Source organism: Helicoverpa zea, chromosome 4 (assembly GCF_022581195.2).
Source record: "Helicoverpa zea isolate HzStark_Cry1AcR chromosome 4, ilHelZeax1.1, whole genome shotgun sequence".
Taxonomy (NCBI): Eukaryota; Metazoa; Arthropoda; class Insecta; order Lepidoptera; family Noctuidae; genus Helicoverpa; species Helicoverpa zea.
In genome coordinates, this window is record NC_061455.1 from 3,897,180 (window position 1) to 3,922,984 (window position 25,805).

Sequence of the window (25,805 nt, forward strand, 5' to 3'; positions counted from 1 at the left end):
TAAAGAATAATCAACATCGGTAGAGAGGCTCTAAGGATTATCTCGAGAACTTTCTTCATTGATATCGTAAGTACTTCAGCTACGAGTCATTAATGTTTGTAAGTTTACTCTGTCTGCTTGTATGATATTGTTATGTTTCTTTGTCGAAATAATTGTAGCCTGTGAACGTAATGTGTCGCAATCACTTTATAAACTGCCCAGATAACAAAATATATACTTATGCTACACTTAAAGTGCTACGTATTAAAATTAGTAACTAAATGTTCTATGGCTCAGAATCAGTGCACTTTGGAACGAACTGAAAGAGATTATATTATTTTCGGAATTGGACAAAGGCATAGATCGAAAATCGACTGTACATCAGATACTTATTATGATAACTTTTCCATCATAAGTAAGGCATTGATATGTCAAAACTGTGTAAACAAGCCCAAAAAAAAAACAACCATAAAGTTGAAAAATTCTCTCGATTATTTATAAGAACCGCTACATAATTCGAAACACAAGCGAGGCAATATAATATGCAAGAAAACGACACTCGTAAAATGTAACTCGCCTCACAAGGGAAATTGCTTGAAGTGACGGAGCAACAAGACATACGACACAACATTCTTAACATCTAAAAATCGAAACTTCACATGAACAGGTAAGCAGTTTATTTTAGTACCAAACTCTGCAATAGCAACTGTGTACGAAATACACTCGCAAGAAACTTGGCCCACTAACAATTTCCAATACCACATGCGACTTTACTTTTGCGACTTTATTTTTTCGACTTTATTTTTCCGACTTTGGTAATGGAACGTTGTAAAGTGTTGTTTGAAAAGGACAAAGTATACACGTTCCGTCTTACGTAATGATCTGATTATTTCAGTGGCTGTTGAAGGGGATCGCCTAATATGAGCATAACATAGTAGTGTTTCGTTTTGAGCTAATTTTGTAAGACAAGTAATTTTCGGAATAAGGTTCTTTGCTTTGTTCGACACCTTTAGGTTATAGTAAGCTCGTGTTTAATAATAATATAAAGCCTTTCAATCGTGCCTATGAATTAATAAAAAAACGTTAGAATTCCACAAACAGTTCCATATTTATTACCTCAGTAGACTGTAAATACCTTGTTGTTCAACAATGCCTTATTTTTCCTTGGTGAAGAAATTTCAATTGTATTTATTTAGTCAAAGCTGAAGAGGTATATACCTTTTTGATATAAGTATATGGAACAAAGAAACAATGTTAGATGTTAGTCAAATTGCAGCTCCCAAAACTCCCAGTTCCCCAGTACAAATGTAGCGTTTGTAATGGAGTTTAGACAGATGTAACTTGTGTCGGCATCCGTTCTAGATGCAGATAGCTTATATAAATACTGATGCAGTACACTGAGTTGAAAAAGTTGCAGAAATTCACTAATTTGGAACAAAAGTACAACTAGTTCTGTATCAGATGTTACATTGATATATTTTATAGGCCTTAAAAGTCTACGATTGTTGGCAGTAGATCAAAATTTAGTGTCAGCAGAATTGAAAATTTCAATGTAGGCACAGTGTATTTCTTTGACGTACCTATTTTCTTTTGTAGTAAGTCAAGGAAAGCAGTAATATATTATATAGCGAATAAACTATCAAATGAAACGAAAATATACCTACTTTCAACACGTTTGTACTGCGTATTTCGAATCGAGGCTATTCTGTGAATGAGCCTCAGCCTTATTAAATTCAACCCATATTCCTAAACAATGTCCAACATTCTATAGCATCTTCGAAGCCCAAGACATCTTCACAGTCAGCCTGCATATAACTAACCTAGATATTAACAACATCTTCTATAGAAACCTCCGTGCTATTGATTAGCAAGCCACCATTGGGACCAACCTGGTCCTTCTGTGGCCATCTATTTCTATAGTTCCATCTCGGTCAGAGCTTTGGTCCTAACAGTACCTACACTGTTTTGTGGCTCAGTTGAAGGACTGATCTTTGTGTAACAGTTCGCTTAAACACGGACCGAGTTTGTCTAAAGTCGGGCGTTTCGACGACTGCTGTTTAGTACCTATGTTGGGATAGATACAGTCACGTTTGAGTGCAGTTTTGCTGTGCAAATAATTTAGGTGCTTTTGTTGTTCGTGTGTCTTTTGTTTCAGTCGTTTTTAGAGAATTTAGAAACGGACAAACGAAAATATTCTTGTCGAGATAAGAGCACGTCTTGATACCAATAAAAGTTTTCCGTTGATCTGTTACCGGCTAAATACCTACTTTATCTTTACAATATGCGTACTTTTATTCATCTTTACACTGATTTATGCCTAAATTAGCCTAAACAAACTATCGGCCGACTAAAAGTGTGCAAAATTTTATTCACATGCCGGAACATAATATACGAGTTTTCACTCTGATTTCTCAATAGGTAACAATGCCAATTAACACGCAGAGATGTAAAACACACACCCATTATACTCGCTATATTTTTTGTCCATACATTTGATACGTTTTGCTCCAATTAACATCATTTTACGGCAAATTAGAGCTGCACCAACGATGAATATTCAGTCGCTATCAGCGCAAACGAAGTTAAACCAATTCCTGCTTAATATGCCATGTGAGAGGCCAGTGGGGACCAAATATTACGTACATGGAATACTGAAATATGAACGATATGGCATTTCAATTTGATTAGAAAATATTATAAGCATATAAAAATGGAAATATGACGATTTCTGAATAAGTGAGGATCACAGCCATTTTGGATCTGCGAAGTCGATTTAGTATCGTCAGTAGTACCAACAGAAAAATCTTGAGAACCAGAGTTGTCATGCTGCAAAAATCAACGTGCTTGACTTCTAACCCGCGTGCGGGAAGTAGTTACCTTGGGAACCAGGTAGAACCGCGAGGAACAACTAGTATGACATAATGAGTAGCATCCTTCATACCATTTTATTAGAACTGCCATTTTTTTATGAATATTAGCTGCCACTTTACTTGTTCGAACACAAGCCTAACAAAACAATAGAACAAACAAAATATACCTACAGATTTTTGCTATATTTATACACACAATTTCATACTTTGATTACGTAATCAGAAACTTGCACCCTAGTTGAGATAAACCAGCGCACTGGTTGCATGTTCATTTAAATATCATAATTAATTTACCGCCCGTTTTAGATTAGAATTTTCCATATACCACTAAAATAGTTAAAGTTAAAACTAAAATATTATATAACGTAATTTATTGTTTTAATTTAGCTAGTGAAAATGTTGGCATGTGTTGTAACATTTTGCTAACACAGTTTAAATGTTACGTGTAGGGAATTAGAGGTTTTGTTCGTGACTCAAATAATAAGAGTCTTATTATTGAATATAATAAAGAAATAGGTTACGTAATAATTTGGGCACAGGCCTCCTTTCACATGGAGAAAGATTGAGCATTAATCACCACGCTTGAGGAGGCCTGTGCCCAGCAGTGGGACGATAAAAAGGCTGTAACAGTAACAGTAGCGTAATAATTTACGTATGCAGGACACTGGATAGGTAAAGATAAAATGTATCAGTAAACGGAAACCTGGACTTATGACATGAGGTCGCCATAATTAACTACCTAAACTATTGTGATCAAAAATCGTTTCTTTACCTATCTTGCCTGATGCCTCGCTTGTGACTTTATACGCAAAACGATGTTTAAGGGTGCGTCCACATCTGGCGAATGCGCCGCGAATGCGCAGCACGCGAGCCGATCGCGAGCTGTCCGCGAGCTGCGCGCGTGCAGTCACTGCAATAGTTCGGTGCGCCTCTTTAGCGCAACTCACGCAAGGCTCGTATAGAGCGCGCGAGCGGCGCGCGATCTGCGCGCAATCAGTTCTCGCCCTTACAGTTCCGTATATTGGCTCAGTACTATCGAAGATGGCAGACGTCGCGCGCCGCCTGCGCGCCGCTCGCGTGCGGCGCTTAGGTCGCGCGCGAGCTGCGCGCGGGCCAAGCAGAAGCGGCGCACGAACAAAAATGCACGCGCGCAGCTCGCGGACATCTCGCGATCGGCTCGCGTGCTGCGCATTCGCGGCGCATTCGCCAGATGTGGACGCACCCTTAGATAGAGAATAGTGAAAAACAAATTAAAAATAACTGCTGCATCTCACAATAATAGAACTAGGTACGTCTCAAACTTTATGAGAAAAGTTATTAACTAAGAAAGTAGACAATATTTCTTAGATAAACAGCGTCTAGGATATTAATTCTGATGAAGCGCAACTACTTTATATAAAAAAGATAAAAAGAGAAAAGATAATAAAATAAATAGAGACGTCATAAAATTTTATGAAAACAATTTTATTGAGATAGTCTTTTTATTATAGCCAGCAAAGGGCTTGCAGCTATCCCACTAAAGTTCCACAGAGTGCAGATTAAACTATTGACCAACTATCGAGTAATCATCAAAATTATATACCAAATTTTATTAATGTTTTTTTTTTTAATAAAATGGCTGAGGAAAAAACATGAGTTCTTTATCTGAGTCATGAAGATTTGGTGATTAAGAAGTCGTTCCCTTCTGACACGGGCACATACCAGTGTTAGTAGGTATGCGACACATTTATTTTATATAAAAATATTAAATCATTTATTAAATAACTTGAATACATAAATATCACATCGCTATGTACAAGTAGCCAGTCGTCAATATATTTCACGAAGTTTTTTCAATATCTTTCGTTGGATCTTCATCTATTTCCTTTCTGTGGGGCTTCTTACCACCTGTAAAATGAAATAAATTATTTAAATTATTTCTACTCATATTTGAAGAGTTATCATTGATACTATATTAAAATTGATAAACCGGCCAAGTGCGACTCGGACTCGCGCACGGAGGGTTCCGTACCAGAGCAAAAATGAGCAAAAAAATCACGTTTGTATGGGAGCCCCCCAAAATATTTATTTTTTCTAGTTTTCAGTATTTTTTGTTATTGAGAACGGAAATACATCATCTGTGAAAATTTAAACTCTCTAACTATCACAATTCATGAGATAGGTACAGCCTGGTGACAGACGGACGGACGGACGGACAGAGGAGCGAAAACAAAAGGGTCTCGTTTTACTTTTTGGGTACGGAACCCTAAAAACCACGCAATTTCTAATGCACTTCATCAATCAGAACAACAAAACGTCTAAATTCGCGCACCAGGATAGAAGTATGTAGTATATAGCCATCTTCGATACATGGGCTAATTAACATTGAAATATTGTTTTTTGATCCGATCTATAAGTAGGTCTTGAGATTCACACGTTCTGCAGCCTTATAATATCAGATAGTATAGGTTAATTTGTTCTATGTAAAATATAATGGAATGCTATATCTACCTCCTCCTAATAAAATCTTGAAGAGCGTAGAACACGGCGCATCGATTAATACAACTAAGAAGAATGTCACCGCAAACGATAATGAGTAGTGCGCTAAGAACTTGAATACCTGAAACAACATATGGAAATTAATAAAGGAAATATTCAATTTCGCTTAAATCGTCCCAATTTCGCGGTCTTTCGGGTATAAATAATATACGGCTGCCTCGTCTGTCTAGTGGTCCCAAGCGCGGCTTTTGTGCTCGAGTTCTCGGGTTCGATTCCCGGGTCGGGCCGAAATCGCTTTGTAGGTTTACTTAAACTTTCACAAAGCAGCCCGTAGTGTGGAAGATGGTGATTGATTCACCCATCCATTGGGGAGCACGTAAATGTCGGTCCTGCGCCTGATTTCTTTCCGGTCGTGTCGGATTGCCGTCCCATCGGGCTGAGAGTGAAGGAATAGGGAAGGGTGAAGGAGTGCACCTGTGTCTGCGCAAATGCTCGTGCACTATAATATGTCCTGCGAAGCTAGCTGATCTCCTTAAATGAGAACAGCCGCCGGCGCCGTGGCCGAAATCACGCTAATGTACTGAGTATAACCTCTACACAATGTATTAAAAAAGCCGCGTGAAAACTCCTATCAATTTGGCTACATAGACACTTAGTTATTTACATTGAACGATTTTTGAAGTCACCGAGAATAGACAAAATATATTACGTAGTTTTGTAATAGGTACAAAGTGATATAACACCATCCTTACTTAAGCATAAGTAGATACATCTATAAAACTGATTGTTCCAATAATAAGAAACTCAATACTTACATAAGATTTAACGGAAAAGTATGGAGGCGTAATAGCGCTAAAGTTGACAGCATTCATCAGCCCGTAGTGGAACAAATATATACCATACGACATTCGAGATTGTAACTTCCATACGCTTAGTGATAGGAACCAGTTTATAGGACCTGAAAGATAAAAAAATAAAGCACTTTTAATCGACTTTCCAAAAAAAGTGGAGCTTTTCTATTCTGATGTTCATATTTTTTAAGGGAAAGAAAACTCTTAGAATGGGATTTAGTTAAATTAGATTATTCAAGTTTTTCGATTGGTAGAAATAATTAGTAAAGTTCTTTTAAAGAAATAAATTCTTAGAAATATGGAGCAATCCTCAATAATTCAGATATCTTCAAATGTCTTATTCGATCACATCAGACTAAACTGTCGGCCGATAATAGGCTCGATGGTTATATAGTTAAAAGTTTATTTTGAAGGTAATCACAAATCAATGAAAATTTTTAGTCGCTCTCATATCGTTCGGATAATGGATTGTTGTAATGTGGACACAAACATTTATGTTTGTTAAGAAAAGTTTGCAGTGTATGAGGCTAATGTAGAGCTTATTATTCCATTAGTCGTTGTGAATCTTTAGACTGCAAAAGTCAAATTTTAGTAATCTCTCACATTTTTTTTGCCTCCAAATGTTTTATTATTCGGCTCATCCCCGCCCGAGGGAATTACTTCCCTTATGGAAATAAAAATATAGCCTAGCTAGCATTACATTCACAAATATACATAGTTCTTTCAAAATTTGCTTGCTATTGAAAAAATAGGTACAGTCAACAGGATCTTCTAGATAAAATCACTTCTTACCTCCATAACCATTAAAACATGCAAAAATCATGCATCCAATAAAAAGTCCCCATAGAGGTCGTATAAAGGAGTTGTAAAGACTATCCGCCACTTGATTGTCCCAATCAGCTTGGCTGATAGGATAACTCGTGTATATGATGAACGTTGATAACGTAAAGCATGCTGCCCAGTAACATACTGTTCCAATCTGTGTTAATAATATAGAAAAAAACATAAAAAATATAAATAAAAGCAGCTATATGTAGATGGATCTTTGGAATAGAAGACCTTTAAAATCACATCATATATCACAAATTTTACAAAAGAATGATGATTGGATGTTTATTACTCTTACTCTTTCACGGAAAAGCTACTGAATAAGCTTATCTAGCTTATACACCAAAATAGCATAAAGCCTACCTTAAATGAGGGCGAGAGAAATAATTCACTCAGGCCTCGGGTAAACCCACGGGCTGTAGATACTCATGAAATAATTAGGTAACACTCTTCAATATTTTGCGTCAAAACACTACCTACTTATCAATGAATCGCTTATCTATTAAACCTAAAGCTAATGCAGACGTAATTTAATCCCATAAATTAATCTTATCAACTTAAATGTGACATTTGAAAGTAATTACAGTAATTCTATCTTCATACCGAGTTTGTTCATTCATTAAAATAAAAGGTAATAAAATAAGTATTTAGGGAAATCCTCACGTGGATATTATCAGAGATCATAAAAACTTAGGATTTGGATAAAACACTACAAAGGGTTCTAAAGGCAAAAGTTTTTACGAAATACTATTCTGATGAAGTTAGATCTGTTTGTTTTATGGGCATTCTCGTAGACTATTCGATGTCGATCAAACTAGTGAAAAGTTGTGGTCCAACTACGTTACATTGTTACTACAGGATATCTTCAAAATTCTATCGCATGCAACAAACAATAATTAGATTTTTTCTCGCCAAACTTTATGTTAAGTCATGATGTCCCAGTCCAGTGGTTTAAGAAACTCCTTGAGCAAGCGTGATGATTAACGCCTGTGATTAATTGATGAGAATGATTAATTCCTTCTCCGTAGAGGAGGAAGTCTGAGCCCCGCAGTGGGAAACTAAAAAGGCTGATATGATGATGATGATGAAACCTAAGTGTAGGTATGTCTTATTCCAAATTATGATTATGATGTAATTTCGCGTCTTTTTTGTCCGGGTCTCACGGTTTACATTGACGTTATCAGATAATACAATCGTGGGTAATCGGGGTTAATCGGTAATCGTGCCACTGAAAATAGCATAATCTGGATTACGTATACGTGCATAATCAGCGCTCTCTATGAAATTAAGCTCTAGCTTTTATTTTGTTACTGGCACAGTATAATGGACAATACGGTGGTTGAAAACCAGTAAAATTCAATACTTTTAATGAACTGTCAAAAACGGATACGTTTTATGCAATTTGTGTGAAAATCCAAACTATGACATCGCAAATGGACATCAAGCTTATCTAAAAAAAACATCACATCAGTAAATAAAAGTAAGTACTTACCTACATTTTGTTATCGATGCTTTACTAAATAAATATAATAGAGTATTATGTATAGCCATACAATTACCTACCTAATAATCTACTGTTAGATGATTATCAAGCTGATTGCAATTTTGAATCTCAACGTTTCATCCATTATATAATATAGTTTTCGTATACATATGATGTACCTACTTATTTTATATGTAATATAGTCGTACCTTTGACATTTCCAATTTCTTAGTTTTCACAATATACCCGAATAGCATGCCGACGAAGAAAGGGGAGGCTCTTGTTAACGTGTTCATGTAATAGTTGACTATATAGTCGAACATACGGTCAGGTTGCCTGGAAAAAGAAAGTACTTAAGATGCATGAAGGTTTAATTTTTATTTTCAATTTTGCCAATATTTAATTGGACAAAATCTCAGAAAAGTCTGTCTCCTATTTTATACACATTGACTTGCCTATACTAGGAAGGACTTTCTTGTTTCGGTGTAATCACAGAAAAAGGTACATAAAGATAAAGATTATTTATTTGTGCACAATGACTGATATGACTATGTAGAAAAAAACAAGTTTAAAAAGGTGTTACATAAAACATACGATACTTCATCTGATAAGACAGTCAGCAACTTTGATACACAGCTTAGGTACTTGCCCCATCATAGTAGAAGGAAACTCCTTTATAAAGATGTAAGTAGTAGAAGCTGTGAGGACAGCGGCCAAAACAGATAGTAATGCTGCCCATGCGATTCGTTGCTTGCCCATAAGCACCCAGAATAGGACGATTGGAGACAGAATATGCAGTTGGACGTCTATGGCTAAGTACCACGTTTGGCCGACACACTGAAAATTTTGTAAATAGATCTATCAACTTATGTTGATTATGTATGTGTATTATTAGTATAAAGTAAGACCTAAAACTAAGCGCAGTAAGGGTCAGGCACATATCAACCGGTAAAGAGATCATCAACGTATCAATTCGAGCCGTTCAATATAATTTGTAGAAAACTATGCACTGCATCACACACTGATCGAAGTTATCATTTAATGAACGGTTTGTTTAATCCTTTAGTTTCTTTATTTCTTTCTGTAAATTGTGATAGATTAGATAGGTACACTGAAAATTTAATAAGATTCGCACACATTACATGTCTTTTGAGCGTTCTCAATTTAAAATGAGCTTTCCTCGCTACAACGTTCATGGATGTATGCAAAATATTGCTTAACTTACCGTAAAAGTAGGATTCATATAATTCTGCATATGCAATAAAGTTGACCACCAATAAGTTCTGCATCTATTGACTTGATCCTCCACCATCTCCCATACAGGGCCATCAGCCATGCGGTGCAAGTACGTAGCTTCAAAGAGCACAACCACAGCCAATAGAGGAAACATACGTAGGAGTCGATTCAGCCAAAACAAGTGGATGTTTTTGAGGAGTTGCACTGAAATTATGGAAATAATTCTTTGGGTATAAGCTTGATAAGGATCAGGTAAAAAGTAGTATCTTAAAGTAAATATTAGATAAAGAAGTATCATTTGGACCTGCTTTGAAATTAATAATACATCAAAAATAGTCATCAAAAATGATACCAAAAATAGTCTTATTAGGTAAATACAACTGTTTTCACTTTGTTTTCTTTCTTTTAAATTAAATCTTTGTGCAGTTCTTTTAATTAAATTAATTGTGATAAAAATCATACATAGACTTGTGAAATATTCAGTATCGTCCCACATTGATTAAAATTCCTTTAATGAAATAATTACTCAGATAGCGAAATTGATTGAGGAATTTTTATTTATCAACAATAATGGTTTCGAAACCTCAAGTTTTCGTAAACAGAACAGTTTTGACGGTAATATATCATCGTGTGACATTTTTATCATTTTTTACGGAAAGTTCCCAATTAATCCAATTGTTTTATCATTTCGAAATGTTAATATTTCCTAATATTGTTTCCTGTGCCCGCGGCGGTAGCTAAATCAGTGTTTCAATTACTTCTTTACTTATCAGTCTTTATAATACGTTTTCTTTTGAAACATCACTAAGATTTCCTCGAATTTATCCACAATGATTTATCATTATAGTACAAATAATGTTATGAAATTATTCTCCTCTTTAATTTATTTTTTCGATATCGGTTGTTTTCAACGCCATTTCCTTATTAAAGCATGAAAAGTATACCACGTGTGGGCATACATACTACACAGGTGATTTTATGAGTTACTTTGGTAGAGTCAGAAATGAGACGATTTTTTACCACAAGTAAAAAAATATTCATTTTCAAGCGGCAGTTTTAACAAAACGACGTACAAAATTATTAAAAAACTTGATATGTCACAACATTGTAATTGTAAACAACCACAAACTGCTGTAGAATAGCAGCCCTCTGATCAATCAGCGGATTTTTCAGCATGTCTTCTATTTACCTACTTTTTATTCTATTCAGATAAAAATCATTACTGCCAGTAATTTTAACTTTCTATTAGGACGAAAGACGTGGTAAGAGTGATTAAAACGTGTTCGCATGAACACTAATCTCGAAGGCGTTAAAAATACGCCAACTCTGACTTTTACTATGACGGACATTTAACGAACGTGCGAACAAGCTCTTAAGAAAACAATCACGAAATAACTAATTGAATGTTTCTCAATGTTGTTTCTTGGTACTTCGAATTTTGATAAATCATATCAATGCCATATCATTACTTACTTGAATTGAATTTTCCCAGAGCAGTATATACGACTAGAAAACCACTCAATGTGAAGAATGTGTCCACTGTAACTGTGGCTGATGTGATCCATAATGATTGCCATGATGATGCCCACTAAAATATACAAAAAATAACATCATCATCAAAGTCAAAGTCATCATCATCGTCATCGTTCGGCCCTTATCGCCATTTCTGACTCATTTTTAAATTATGACTAATTGCTCAATCAATCTGACTAAAACAAACAACTGATTGGATGAATTAACACTTAAACTATTCGATAATATCAAATACTAGTAAGAATCTATTAGATTCAGCCCTTATCACAATTTCTTACTTAAAATCATCGCGATATGACCTTCAGCTTACCTATATTTAATTTAAAGTATAACTAATCGTTAAGCGTTGTCTAGTTAGTAATTTTTTTATTTAACTTTTTTTTATAATCACATGCAATACGAGTTGTTACTATTTTTCCAGACACCAATCGACATTTTCTTTTATTAGTATGTAAAGCTAATTGTGAAAACTTGTAAATGGCCTTCAAGTGTCATATTATTTCTCTCATATTGTTTCCTCTAGCTGTAAGTTTTCCGAAAATGTTTAAATAAACTAAAAATATTCGCTTATAATCAACATTATTAAACGGAACAGATTGGATTAATAAATAACACTTAAACTCTTCGATATTATCAAATACTAATAAGAATCTACTGGATTCAATTTACAAAGCTTATAAGTGAGATTTGATCTCGATGAATTTACAAACTAAATACTCACTTTTTAATTGCGCCTTTGAAAGTACTGTATTAATTAAAACATCTTTGATAGGTTTACAATAATGAGATTTCCCCACTTCATCTGCGATACGTCTCATACCTACTCGAATTTGAATGCCTATCTATCTACATCTTCAAAGATCTCAACTCATTCTATCGTTTCAACGTAGCCAACAAACACCTTTATACCTAATATTAGTAAAGAATTACAATCACTTACCGTAAAGGCATCTAGCGGGTTTTGGAAAAACGCTACTGATGAAAAGGTATGTCCTAGGACCACCCATATCATAGCCATTGCTCTGATGCCATCTAAACACTCTATGCTATTAGGACTTGACTGGAAATTCATCACACGACGACCGTTCGTGTATACTGAGAAACATCTACCAATCACGCTCACTGTCTTAGGATCTGAAATACATTGACAACTTTATGGAAGACACTAAAAATAATAACTTATAAATGGTTAATTTGCGATAGATTTTACTTATGGCCGACGTGATGACGTTTTATTCAGAGAAATACATTTCTTAAAATGCACTCATGTCCTAAGAAAATATTACAATTTATGAAATACCTTTTTCCAAAATAATTGTGTGCCATATATCGTAGGATGTGCTTACTACAGTTAGTAGTCCAATTATAGAGAAGAGCACTCTGAAAAAAATCGAAAGGAATTACAACCTATATTAATAACGCAGTTTAGCATCAATAAATTGCATTGCAAGCTTCGCACATCATAAAAAAATAACTTATGACATTAACTAACTAAATGGTACTTTTTGTGAAAATAAAATCTTTCATTTGAATCCCACAGTCTCTAAAACCACTACCCCTTTCAAAATTTTCTATACACCATGTAGTTACAGATTTACTTACACAATGACTGTATCACCAGGTACCCAAGGTTTATCATCAGGCAGACGGCAGAAATCATCATCATATTGGAAGCCTACAGCAGTCATGTTGAATGCGAAAGAGTTGATCGCTTGTTCCGTTGTGCAAGGCTTGGGGACACAGACGGCTAGCCGGAATGTAAGCGACGCCAACGGGTTGTTTGGTGCTAGCCTACAAATAAACAAATTAATAACATCAAGAATTTCTAAAATGCGGCTAATTTTAGAGAAGTCACATTTTCTTTCTAAATTGTTATTGAATTTTTGAGACTCTTTTAGTATCCAAAAAAGTCCTTATTTCCTTTCTGAACAAACTGTTTCGAATCTTAAGTAGTCAAAAGTTGAAAACGTAAATATTCTTGAAAATTATATAAAAATAGAACATTGCATATACCCGTTCAAAGTCTGCATTACAATATAGATAAGTTAATTATATACTGATTTCTTACACTTGCGCGAATATAAGACATATACCTAAATAAAACTACTTTTACGGATCTTGTCGCGGTTATATTAATATGATTTAATCTCGACGTTTCGGATCCTTCACAGCATCCATGGTCTCAGGCAGACTAAGGTGTTGGTCGCCTTGATGTTTTAGTTACCAACAGCTACCCTACAATTTGTTGATTATTGACAATCTGATTCACGCAAAACTAGCTCACTGTATCCTTAGGTCTAGCAGTTTTCGGCTTGGATTTGGATTATGGGGATTAAATAATATTATTATAACCACAATTAAATCCGTAAAATGAGTTATATTTAAGTTATAATTATAGTTAAATTACCTATCAACATCAACAGCACCAGTCAAGGCATTCATTCCATTTTTCATAGCATAAAATTCTCTCAAACTCTTTATCGTTTCACCGTCCAAGCGTAGGTTATTAGGGTTGAAATTCGTCTCAGAATTCATCCATGGTGTAACGAATGTCTGATTTAAAGGTACTCGTATCATGCAGTATTTTCCTTGTAATTCAGTATCTGCTATATTTTGGTTCAAGCCAATACATTGGTGGTAATTGCCCATGTCCATAGTGTTTCCTTCTAGAAATCCTCTGGGTACCCTCATGCCGGCGTCCGCGACTGTTGAAAAAAGAAAGCCCCATTTTGAGAAGCGATTATTTGCTTATTTCCATAGCAGTTTTTTTTCGGTATTCTGGCTTCACTTAAAATTAACACACTTAATTGAAGATTTAAAGAGAACCTCTCGTCATTTTTTTAAATAATTTAATAGTTAAAAGTAAGTTAAGGGTCACTTAGTAAAGTCAAAATTGTACTTACAAAACAAGGATATCAAAGTGTTATTTCTAATAATTTGTATTTGTTGATCACATAATTCTGCATCCAGCACTTCTTCATAAAGATCTTTATTAAACGCTTCATTTCGTACCGGCAACACTATCGACCCTTTTACTAAATTAATAACTACCACGTTAACAAATAAACTTAAAAATAATTTAAAATGCATTTCGAATTTGCAATTATCACAGATATTTTATCATTAATTACGCATTTATTGGTTATTTTTTTCCTTTTTCAAGTTTGATAATTTACTTCACAAAAATATGCACACTATTTTTTATAATTGTTTTCTTTATTAACGGACTATCACGATCAAATAACAGGAGCCGTTTGATTATTTTACGATATTTCCTTTTTAATTATGCCGGCTAATCTAATCAATGTGCTGCGTAATTTGATTCACGAAGAAAGATTTTGAACATTGATTTCTAGATTATTTGAGGGTGTTGACCCGCGTTAGAATTGTCATGATTATGCCATCGATCATCTAAGGGTATCGAAAAAAAACATGATCTATTTTTGGCGGTGACTTCAACTGATTATTTTCGAAGTACCTACCATGTTTATCTTCTGGTCGTTATCTATGCACTGAAATGCACTTTTTTTTTGCTTAATCAAACATTGCATTTTTGCGTACATGTTTCATGCTAATACCTACATACCTAAGTATTAAAATCATGAATGAAACCAAAAAATATTACGTTGACAGCAGGTTCAAAAACCATAAAAAATGAGCAAAAACGTTATTATTAAAGGCTAGCTCTCCGTAGCCCCATAATACTGTTCTGTACTGTTGATGAAATTTTGTTCGTAAAGTGAGCTCCCAAAGTCCACTGGGAAGTGAAGACCCCATCCTACTTATTAGTATTCTGAAAACTTGTCATCATGTCTGATTTTCTACTGAAGGACGAATCTAAAGGGGATATCCTGATACCAAGTCGTGCATAAGTAGGAGGTACCGACCTACAGCAACGGGGATCATATTGTTTGGTATTGCCAACATAAAAGTCTCCCGAGCCTTTGCCCAACTATGTATGTTGGGAGTCTAACGAAGCCACGCAATGATAAGTAGGTGATTTAAGTCATATTTGATTTTATGTCTACTGTTTGTTTTTACTTTTGTTGTAATTTTACTAATGTATCTCGTAAGTTTGCACAAAATACCTAAATATGTTATTTCTTCAAAATACTATCTATCTAGGAATTAATCGATACCTAAGCATAGTTCTAATAAAGCTACTTCTAGGTCGTTTCCGGCTTAACAGAACATTTCCTCGAGTTAAATTATCTTTTTTTTTTGTTTATAATATGAAAGTAGGTGAATGTACGATAGAAATACTGTAGATCGTCACGAATCATGACTCATGAAGGCATAGCTGTAAAAGATGGAAATTATAATTTTAAGATTTAAACACACAGGTCGAATATTTTTTAAGGAATATTCTTGCAAGAGCAGTTCGCGAACGAGATGAAAAACAATTATGATCAAGATATTTCCCGCGTTTTCACCCACATACCTGAAAAACTACTGCCCGTACCTGCCCCGATAAAATATTTTATTTTTTTATTTATTTTATTAGGAATTCCAACAAGAAATACACAACTTCATTCATAAAAATACACAAATACAACCATGTGTTTCCTCACTTATAACATCCATAACATAATACCTATAGGTAAAAATAAAAAAAGTGACATAAAAACCAAATATTTTTTTTTAACAAGCAATTATGCGATATATACAGTCATGGTCAACTAATTAAAGACACTGTTGGAATCTTACCTTACCGGGGCATTTCATCTGTATTTCTTTTTTTCGATTTCCATTGGAGCTTTCTTTTCTATTTTAAAATATTTAACAGGGCATTGTGAAATGTTAAAACTAATGACTATATTCAATAATCCCCCGCACCCAGTTCTTTTTCGCTTTTTCCGAATCTCGGGCGGTATGATCCATAACGAAGCCTGGCCATCTAATTAAAGACACTCCATTTGTTCAGAGGAAGAAATACAAATTATTGATATTATTGGAGTTACCTATCTACAAAAAAGTTCCCTATACTATAATTAAACATTCCAATAAGTATTAATATTTGGTTTATTTCCTTTTACCTCAATAACAGTACGACATCCCTGAACAAGCAAGCGGTCAGTTTTGTAGCACTCGCTAAGGGATCTTTTTTCCATGCTTAATTAAAATCTGTGTTAAATTGATCGATGTTCCATATACGACTTATTGCCATGGTATTTTTCGCCTATTACCAATTTTTGTTTTATTGGATTTGCAATAGGCCAAACCATATAACCATACTCTTGCAGCGTTTTTCAGGACTTTTCTAATTTGGAAAGTCCTAATTACCGGTCAATTATGCTTAGCTTATAACAATATGCTTGTTTCTGAAATATTATAGTTCTTGAATTCGCCTATTTTTTATACTACCTTTCTGAAGGGTCTTGCACTAAAAAGTGGCGAGCAGCCCCACACTATAACATTTTCGCCTCCTACGTTTGAGAACTTTCTTAGTGTACTTTGGTTCCATCACATGTTTTGGAGGTGACTAAAATCAAGTTTTTTTTTAGAATTCATCAAATCCCTTTGTTTTATCACATAAAAAAATAATTTTTCAATACTCGTTCAGAGCAACTTTCACCTTTGATAGAAAACGCCAAACTACAGTATGGACATGCGGTGCTTTTCCAAAAGTAACATCTTCCGATACACATGCACTACAGGTTTTCCAGACCCGGCTGTCATCTTAAAGTTCTGCAGACACAATTTTCGTCCTTTTAGCATCAGATGACTCCGAAAAAAGCAGTACAGAATAATATGAATGGTTCTCTAGTTCCTTATAACACCACTGTAAAGTCTGTTTGTGGACAAGTTTTCCTTGACGTCGGTTTTCAGTTGTTCTTAAACCTTGACTTTTTTAGTGCCATTAATGCTTTTGCTTTTTTAGTGGCATCTTAAATAATAAAATTACCATGTCCTTAATATTACAGTTTAAGTGTTATGAATGAATCCGCATGACAAAACTTTATTTTAAAACCCTAAAACATTTTACTTATCAGAAATTTTGTTTTCGTCGTATTGATTGGACTAAAATGAAAAATTGTAATGAAGGAAACCTAAATTGTTACCTAATTTGAGTTTTCATAAATATTTTACTCACTTCAAAAAAAGTGTGGCGACTATTTCTATCTTTCGTTTTTTTTTTCTTAACTCGGCTATTACTGTCTTTAATTAGCTGACCAGCCAAGTATCCACTACAAAAGTTAGTGTTCAGTTCCCATAGAGCTTTGTATCTAAAGTAGTAAAGAAAGTAAATATTTTTTGTCCTTAATTTAAAGAACACTATGTAATGTTTGTTTTAATAATAATTACATTACATTTTATACCGTGCTTAAGCTCATGTCAGTACCATAACTGTTTATTACACTTCGAGTCAGGGGGTGTCTTTAATTAGTTGACCATGACTGTATATGCGAATATAGCCCATGTCACCCAAAATAGTGTAGCTTCCTCAACAGTAAAATTAATCACACATTAATCTTAATAACATTTTAGTACCTAGAGATGATTCAGATGATTGAAATCTCACGCGTTTCCTGGGATTACTCATGAAAAATTGAAATCGCCTCACCACTCCGAAATAAATTGATTGATTGTTTTTTATTTATTTAAATAGTTTGTACCTACCTACATTATCGATACGATAATTGGATAATAATTTAACATTCCGGTTAGGTATACAATGGTTACCTATGAAAATGCTTCGATAAGGCCGCTTATTACCATCTAGGTACCTAATTATTGTTAAGTGCCTCTAGATCTTATCTTCATATTTATTCTAAAGAGTTTTTGGTATTTCCTTATAGGTACCTGGTTACGCGTGCTGAAAGTGAGATAATGGGTTACTAGGAGGTCGTAAACTAGGTAGGTACCTACAAGGAAACGTGAGAGAGACATAAGGCGTAGGACATTATTAAAGGGTATAATTTAGGCGGTCACCAAAAATATTTTTAAGACTCTAAGCTGAGGCACCAAATAAAATAAACAACTCCAAAAAAAATCAATTGACTTTATTATGAGGGCCCTAAACGATCAAAATTATGATCCAAAGAAATGAAATAACATCAGAAAAATCACAAACCTTGCACAAATATTATTTTTGGTTCCTAAAATGGATCAACGGTCATCAAATTCTATCCAACTCAAAGATTAATATTACTACCAAAAATCATAGTAGTAGTAGTCTTGTCTGCCCTACCCCTAGAGTGCAATTCAAAACCGAGTAGGCGCGGAGGGGCGAGGCGGCCTGCGAGCTGAGGCGCGTGGTGAGCGTGAAAACCATCTGCGACGATAAGCTCGCATTTGACCACCGGAGCCCCGCAGCGCCGGAGCCGTGACAGAAGCCATGCTTGCTGCATGTTGCGTGCTTACATTTTAAACGTACTGAGTTACACCCAAATTCATATAATAATAAATAAGCGACGTACGTTTGGGAACCCTGACCCTAGTATATTACCTAATTGGTATTTGGGAAATATTCTAGCGATCGTTACCTTTATTAGCCTAGTAAAAATTATCAAATTAGAAATCATGGTATTACATATTTGGTAACAGCTAAGTAGTGACCATATATAATATTTAGTCTAAATTGTATTTTTAAGGCGTCCATATATTTTTATGCAAGACAATAATAGGAAAAAATGGATTTATTTCGTAATATTTTAGGAAACGTTATTTGGTGACGATTAATCCATTTTGGTAACCGTTTAGAATTTTTTGGTTGCGAAATACGTAAGTACTTTTTGGGCGGTGTTTAAACACAAGCCATTATAAAATATACATAAGTACTTTTTATACAACTTACCCCAGGAGACGGAGAGAAGAGACGATGAAAGAACAACAATAATTTCATTTATCAACTACACTAATTTTATTTTTCTTTTCCCGCGCTTTACTTAAACATTTTGACAGGTAGAAATCATAGTCAAACAAAGGCACTACCATAAACGAAATAAAAAAAAAACTAAATAAGTTGAAATATTTAAACTTTTTGAACCATAACTACCAACCTGGTTTTTAGGGCTCCGTACCCAAAGGGCAAAACGGGACCTACTAGATTTCGCTGTTATTACCTAAGTATATTAGATGATTAAGTATTTATGTTGCCGCTAATTATTTAAGGGGTCTCCGGGGACGTTATGTATAAAGAATTGAGACCTGATAAATAAATAAAGATTTACTTCTCACAGCGTACCATAGGTACCTAGTGCAGTCAGATCACTGAGTTGCCTGAAAGTCTTTATAGGTTGCTAATCTACTGGTTGCTATAATAATTAGGGAAGGAACTTCAATAAACAAATGGTAATTTTTTTGTGTAATTCAAAAACCATAATCCTTAGTGTTTATTTCCTTGACGCACTTGAATAGGTTTGTTGTAGGTATGGATCATTAGTACCTTGGATTCTACGTAGGTGGGTACCAAATAAAGCAAGCGACCTAAAGTAGAATCGGATTTGGAATAATTTGATCATACCTACTATATAAGTATAATACTTAACCACCTATCATTGTTATTCTATCAAGTCGGTCAACTTTTGAAAATTATTGTATTTTCCTTACTTTTTAAGTATTAGGTACAAAAACTACCTATTTCATACCAGTTATTCATCATAGTTCAAGTTCAAGGTAAGATATCGATGACCTATACAACTGATGACGCTAGCGACCTCCTTGCTAGACACTGAAGTAGATAGGTACCTAATACCTAAGTAGGTACAAATATAACAAACATAACAGTGCTTAACAAATATAACAGTGTCAGAACTCAGTTAAACTTATACGAAACAAATTAATGATGTTGCCTAGTTTGTCCAGATCCTTAGCAAATACTTATGAATGAACTCAATATTGTTTAGTCAATCTACCCCATTTGTCCAATAGTAATACAGCTTCTCTCATTGGACGCCGTTCTTCAGCATCCTCTAATTTATACTTACTTGTCCATGGTACTTGTAGGTTTTCTTACTCATAACCACGATCTAAATCAAAATACAGACTAAGTGGCGCTGCTATCAACATATTACCAGGCCTCTGTCACTCGACGTACTTGCGCGCGATAAATGCCTACCGCTCGCTGGGTTACCGGTAGCCCCACGCGGCTCAGGGCTTTCAACAGTCACACGCGCCGCGCGCGCTCCAATATTATTATTTTTATTTCGTGGCATGTTATGCTGTTGGTTTTTATTAGGTTTTTTAAGCTACCTCACAAACTGATGGATTATTTTGAGTTGTGTTGGTTTATATGAGACTATTGTAAGATTTAGAAACATTTTATATGTATGAACTTATCTAGTAATTCTATTTTTTTTTAATAAATTAATGCTTATCTACTTTATGATTTTAACAACAGAGATCATTAGGTACTTATTTTACTTTAGATACCTACTTAGTTATATGAACTGTATTGTGAGTTTTGTAGCTCAAAACACATCTCGAGTGTAAGTAGGTATAAATATGTAGTTCTGGTCCAACTAAATGACGACTCGGAACATTACGCGTGTCGCTACGCAGAAACCAATTTTAGGTATGTATCAACACTCGACGGAGTTGAACCTTATGGGGTATGGCACTTGTGCTCGAAAAATAGTTGGAAACCGCCTTTGATTTTGACGAAAGCTTTACTTAAGTACTTACCTATGCTTACGTATTAGGTAATATTTAGTAATATGTACCCATACTCCATTTTAGTAGGCAATACAATAGTTAACTAAAGAAAAATATTCTTGACTAGCTGTTGCCCGCAACTTCGTTTGCGTGGGCAATATAGAATCGTCAAAATACTACTTATCCCGAAGGTGCATTCTTTCACGTGACAGTATAATTAGGATTAGCACTTAGCAGTCGCATAGATTCAATGATCAAGGTTGTGTTGTGGATGTGACCATTTATCTAAACAAAAGAAGTAAAGTTTGTGACGTTGTGAATATCTCTGGATCTAGTCAGCCAATTTGGAAAATTATTACGTATGGTGCGTAAGTAATTTTCACAGGAAACAGCTATAATCTATGTCTATATGCTTTGAGTCTGACAAAGCTGTCATTTGTACATTTTCTGCAGCTGCTGTGACTAATCAGAAGCCAGAAAGTCTGTCAGTCTTACCATGGATAATGTCTTGTAATGTGACTGGATTGAAGAGATCAGATAGGTAGTCGCTCCAAGCAAAATATTGGTACTCGAACAGATTCGGCGACTGGAAGCCAACACCAACATAGTTGGGGAATAGCTGGATGGATGTTGAAATGAGTCATCATCATCAGCAGGCGCATAGGGTAGGATAGTTTCACTTACTCACTATGGTAAGGCTGACCCCACATTAGGCGTGCGCGATCCTCGGGCGTGTGAGTAGCGCGGGCGTCGCGAGCGCGCTGCGTGAACATCGCGTTTTGCTGCCCTGCGGCATGTGTGAAGAGTGCAAGCGACGCGCTCGAGGCGAGCACGCGGCGCTCGAGTTGCGTTCTTACCCCTTCGCCCGCTATCCCCGCCGCCCGCTAAACGCCTTAGCAGTTAAACGTCAAGGAGAGCGGCGCGTGCGCGCCGCGAGCGCGCTGCAAGTGCCGCAGGGCAGCAAAACGCGACGCTCACGCGGCGCGCTCGCGACGCACGCGCGGCGCCCGCGCTACTCACACGCCCGAGGATCGCGCACGCCTAATGTGGTGGCCTAAGCTGGGACTCCACCGAAATGTTTGCATTAGTTCACGAATAGGCAAAATGTACGTATCTGAGAGAGTCCACTTCATGTGTTCGTACTTGAAACCTGCAGTTTTGCCAAGATTTTCAAAATGTACGCTCGCAATTTGTCATTTCTTGGTGGAGCCAGCAAATCAAAAGAAACATAAGTGTTGTATACTGTGCGTCACTATCGCACACTGGGAAAATTTCGCTCTTGCGGAGGACGTTTATATACCATATTTTGTGTCACACGTAAACAGGACGTAAGTATCCACCGAAACACTTTCAAAGATCTGATGAACGAACAAATCCTTGGTCACCTGGGGCCAATCAGAGCTCTATGAAGCGATAATACGCTTTGGCTCCTACTGTTATTGTGGTTTCTGAAAATTTATTCACCTCATTCAACGATGAATGCAATTCTGATGGTACTATTAAGAACACTTGCTTAGCGCAGAAGCTGACGTTGGCAGGTCAACTCTTTTGACTTCTCGAATAGGATACCATTGGTTTTTGTGCAATGCACACCTGCAATGCATTCTGGATTAGGATAGGTTATAGGTGGATAGGATTTGCAACAGAGAACAATTCTGTCTTTGTAATTGAATGATATCAAACGTAGTTTTATATAAAAGGTTTTTTTTTAGACTTGGCTCGGGTCTAACTGAGACTGTTCGTAATCGTGAACAGTGTATTAATTGCGATCGGAAGTTGAAAGTAAGCATGTCTCTGGTATGCGACGCGTATTTTGTACGTTTTCAGACGCGATAAGGCAGCTCCCATTTCTTATCTGCACTTTGTATCTGGGCTGGTTTTTAAAGCTACAGAAGCCTACATTATCTCACGCTTAGCAGCGCTTGCGAGAGATAGATCCTGATTTCTTCTAGGATTAAGTTTTCATATTTTGCATCAGAAAAAATAATACTACTCACTCAAAGTAATTTGTTTAAGGCCACCACATTAGTGGAAGATAAGCTAAACTATGTTTATGAAAAAATCCTGATATGAACTCCATCTGTAACTTTAAATTATAATTAATTGTTCCACTAAAGTCATCATTTTTGACATAATGTTCAAAAAATAATTTAGATGGCACCGTTTTAAATTTGGCTGAGATCTATTAATTTTCCTTTCATCAAGGTAATAATTATAGTTGGATTTTGATGTGGCACGGCAAACTGACAAACACTATTGAAATGTCTATCGAAAAATTACACTACGTGTTAAAATATGGTGAATTACGGAAAATACACAACTCCATCTATTGAAATAATAGTATATAAAGAATGTAAATGGTAATTCATTGTTATTTACCACCTCGCTTCTTGATGTATTTTATTTACCACAGATGGAGCTACTTTAACCTGTACTGTTTTGTCAAACAGATTGCGTGTCGTAATATTTTACATCTTGAATTCACTAAATTAATCATATCTTTCGATAGAGTGAACCGATTTCGATGAAACAAAGCCTAAGTAATACCCCAAGTTACGTAGAACTTTTGTATATAAGCATTGTCTGCATTAAATTCGTAGATTTTACGTGAATCCCGAACAAACAATCACTTTCTACAGATTTATTATATGTATAGATATAGATATTACTTTTTATTTAAAAACTCAGTTTTAAAAAAGGCTATCTTAAAATAAGCGTAACTTTGTTTTCCTACTTAAATATTAATAAATTGTTAGAAGCAACCCTAAGCACGGCCACGGCACGGTTGCGGTCACTGAACTGTGCGCTATCGCATTGGAATAACAATCAAGCGCTCGAGCTTTTAAGGTTCATTTTATAACGCAGCTAGGAATTTGTAGGTAGTTGGGGAACTTGTAGGTGCTTATAACAGTAGGTACGGCCTTTTTTGTATGGAGTGATTTATCTGTTACGTAGTAACTATTATATAATCTGTGATATTACTCCAATTTACTCCATGTAAACCATTGCAGATAGCTAGTTCAGTTAACATATTTTATGTTTTATACAGATAGTGATATCATTTGTTTGTTATGACGAACATAACATTCCACCCTATTATCACCATCCAATACGTATGTAACATTATACAATGCATTGGAAGATTTTATCGTAGGTTCGTGATGTTTTTCAGAATTTTAAGGCACACCTAATAAATATTTTAAGATGTTCTTAGTAGAATTAAGTTTAAATATCCTTGCAGTGGAATCCTAACAAGGTCGTTCCGGGGGATCGGTAGTGGTTGTCTTCACCACCACTTTTACTGAAATTATTTTTGAGCAAATGTACCGAAAGTATGTATCTATACTTTGTATCTAATTAACTTTAAAGTTGCATCTTGGATATGGATATGTTATGGACCAAGTGATAAATTGAGCAGTATACATAATGCCCGGTCATTATGAAAAATGCCCAATATGAGAGCGCAATTTGATAATAATTATTCAAATAATCAAATTGACCGGGCACTATACATATTGCCCGTGACCTTTTGGGCAAAGTAATACAAGCAAAGTAATAACATATTTATATATTTAATTTTTTATTGTTATTGCCATTTAATTTAAAATAAACTAAATATTAAACCACTTAAATAATTAGCCTCATGATTTGGATTAATTATGAAGGACTTCTGCCTTAAAAATCCACTAGTTTTTGCATTTAAAAGTTAAGGAAAGTCATATTTAAAGGGTGCTTATTAAACAGGCTCCTTTTTAATATAATTATTCGCCCCGAATAATGTATGTTGCCTTCTAAATTACTAAGTCAGCCACAATTAACGAGCATCTAAATAATACTATCTCAGCCACTCGTTATCTTCTAAGTAAACCGCTCTAAATACAACTCCGCATGATGGTTATTTTTTAGCATCTAAATTTGTAGCATGCGTTCTAACAGTAAACTTCTAAAATACTATTAAATGACATCATAAAATTTATTTATTTAGCTTCTAATTTTTTAAATCAGTACGTTTAAAATGTAAGCAAGCAACATGCAGCAAGCATGGCTTCTGTCACGGCTCCGGTGCTGCGGGGCTCCGGCGGTCCCATGCGAGCTTATCGTCGCAGATGGTTTTCACGCTCACCGCCGCAGCTTCGGCTTGCTGGCCGGCTCAGCCGGCCAGCCTCAGCCGCGTCGGCTAGCGTTAAAACTACCTGCGCCTCAGCTCGCAGGCCGCCTCGCCCCTCCACACTTACGCGGTTTTGAATTGCACTCTAGGGGTAGGACAGACAAGACTACGTGGAGTCGGTTTTGCAGCGATACGTTTTCGTCACATCATCCTCCGAGCCTTTTTCCCAAACTATGTTGGGGTCGGCTTCCAGTCTAACCGGATGTAGCTGAGTACCAGTCCTTTACAAGGAGCGACTGCCCTATCTGACCTCCTCAACCCAGTTACCCGGGCAACTGTTACGTGGGATACGTTTTCGTCACTAACTTCAATTTTTTGCTTTATTATCAAATTGCCCAACTGTCATGTAGCAATATAATAATGCCCGTGCAATGTGATAAATAATGAAGTTAAGATAGTTATTAATCACTTGGCCCGATAAAGCTAGACATTATTCATAATGCTCGGGCATTATTAATAATGCCCGAATTAATCACATGGTCCATAACAGATATATCAACAGTGCATTTTAATAGAACATGTCAGGAAGTATTTTAGCATGACGCTATCACCCATAGCCTTAACTACCGAACCATCGGGTCATAGGCCACGGGCATATCAAACCGTAAAACAATTAAATATGGCTTTGTCACCAACTGAATACCCTAGTTACTCTACTAGAGATAATACATCTTTTTATGAATTGTGTTTTAACTATAAAACATAGGTATATCGTAAACGCTGCTCCACTGACCTGATAAAGAAAATATTGTTCATAAACAATATAATCTCTTATGAGTATC

General features: G+C 35.6%; 1 protein-coding gene across 1 annotated transcript; it reads right to left on the reverse strand.

Annotated features, from left to right (window-relative positions):
* Nucleotides 1-4,292: 4,292 nt before the first annotated feature.
* Nucleotides 4,293-14,531, reverse strand: LOC124630039 (nose resistant to fluoxetine protein 6-like). Its single transcript, XM_047163747.1, has 13 exons — nucleotides 14,162-14,531; nucleotides 13,666-13,963; nucleotides 12,861-13,049; nucleotides 12,559-12,638; nucleotides 12,199-12,392; nucleotides 11,199-11,313; nucleotides 9,715-9,929; nucleotides 9,139-9,326; nucleotides 8,699-8,825; nucleotides 6,971-7,157; nucleotides 6,143-6,285; nucleotides 5,340-5,448; nucleotides 4,293-4,736 (listed from the first exon to the last, which is right to left on the reverse strand). Exons 1-13 carry the CDS (start codon nucleotides 14,346-14,348, stop codon nucleotides 4,669-4,671), a joined length of 2,100 nt encoding a protein of 699 aa, XP_047019703.1. The 5' UTR covers nucleotides 14,349-14,531; the 3' UTR covers nucleotides 4,293-4,668.
* Nucleotides 14,532-25,805: the final 11,274 nt, after the last annotated feature.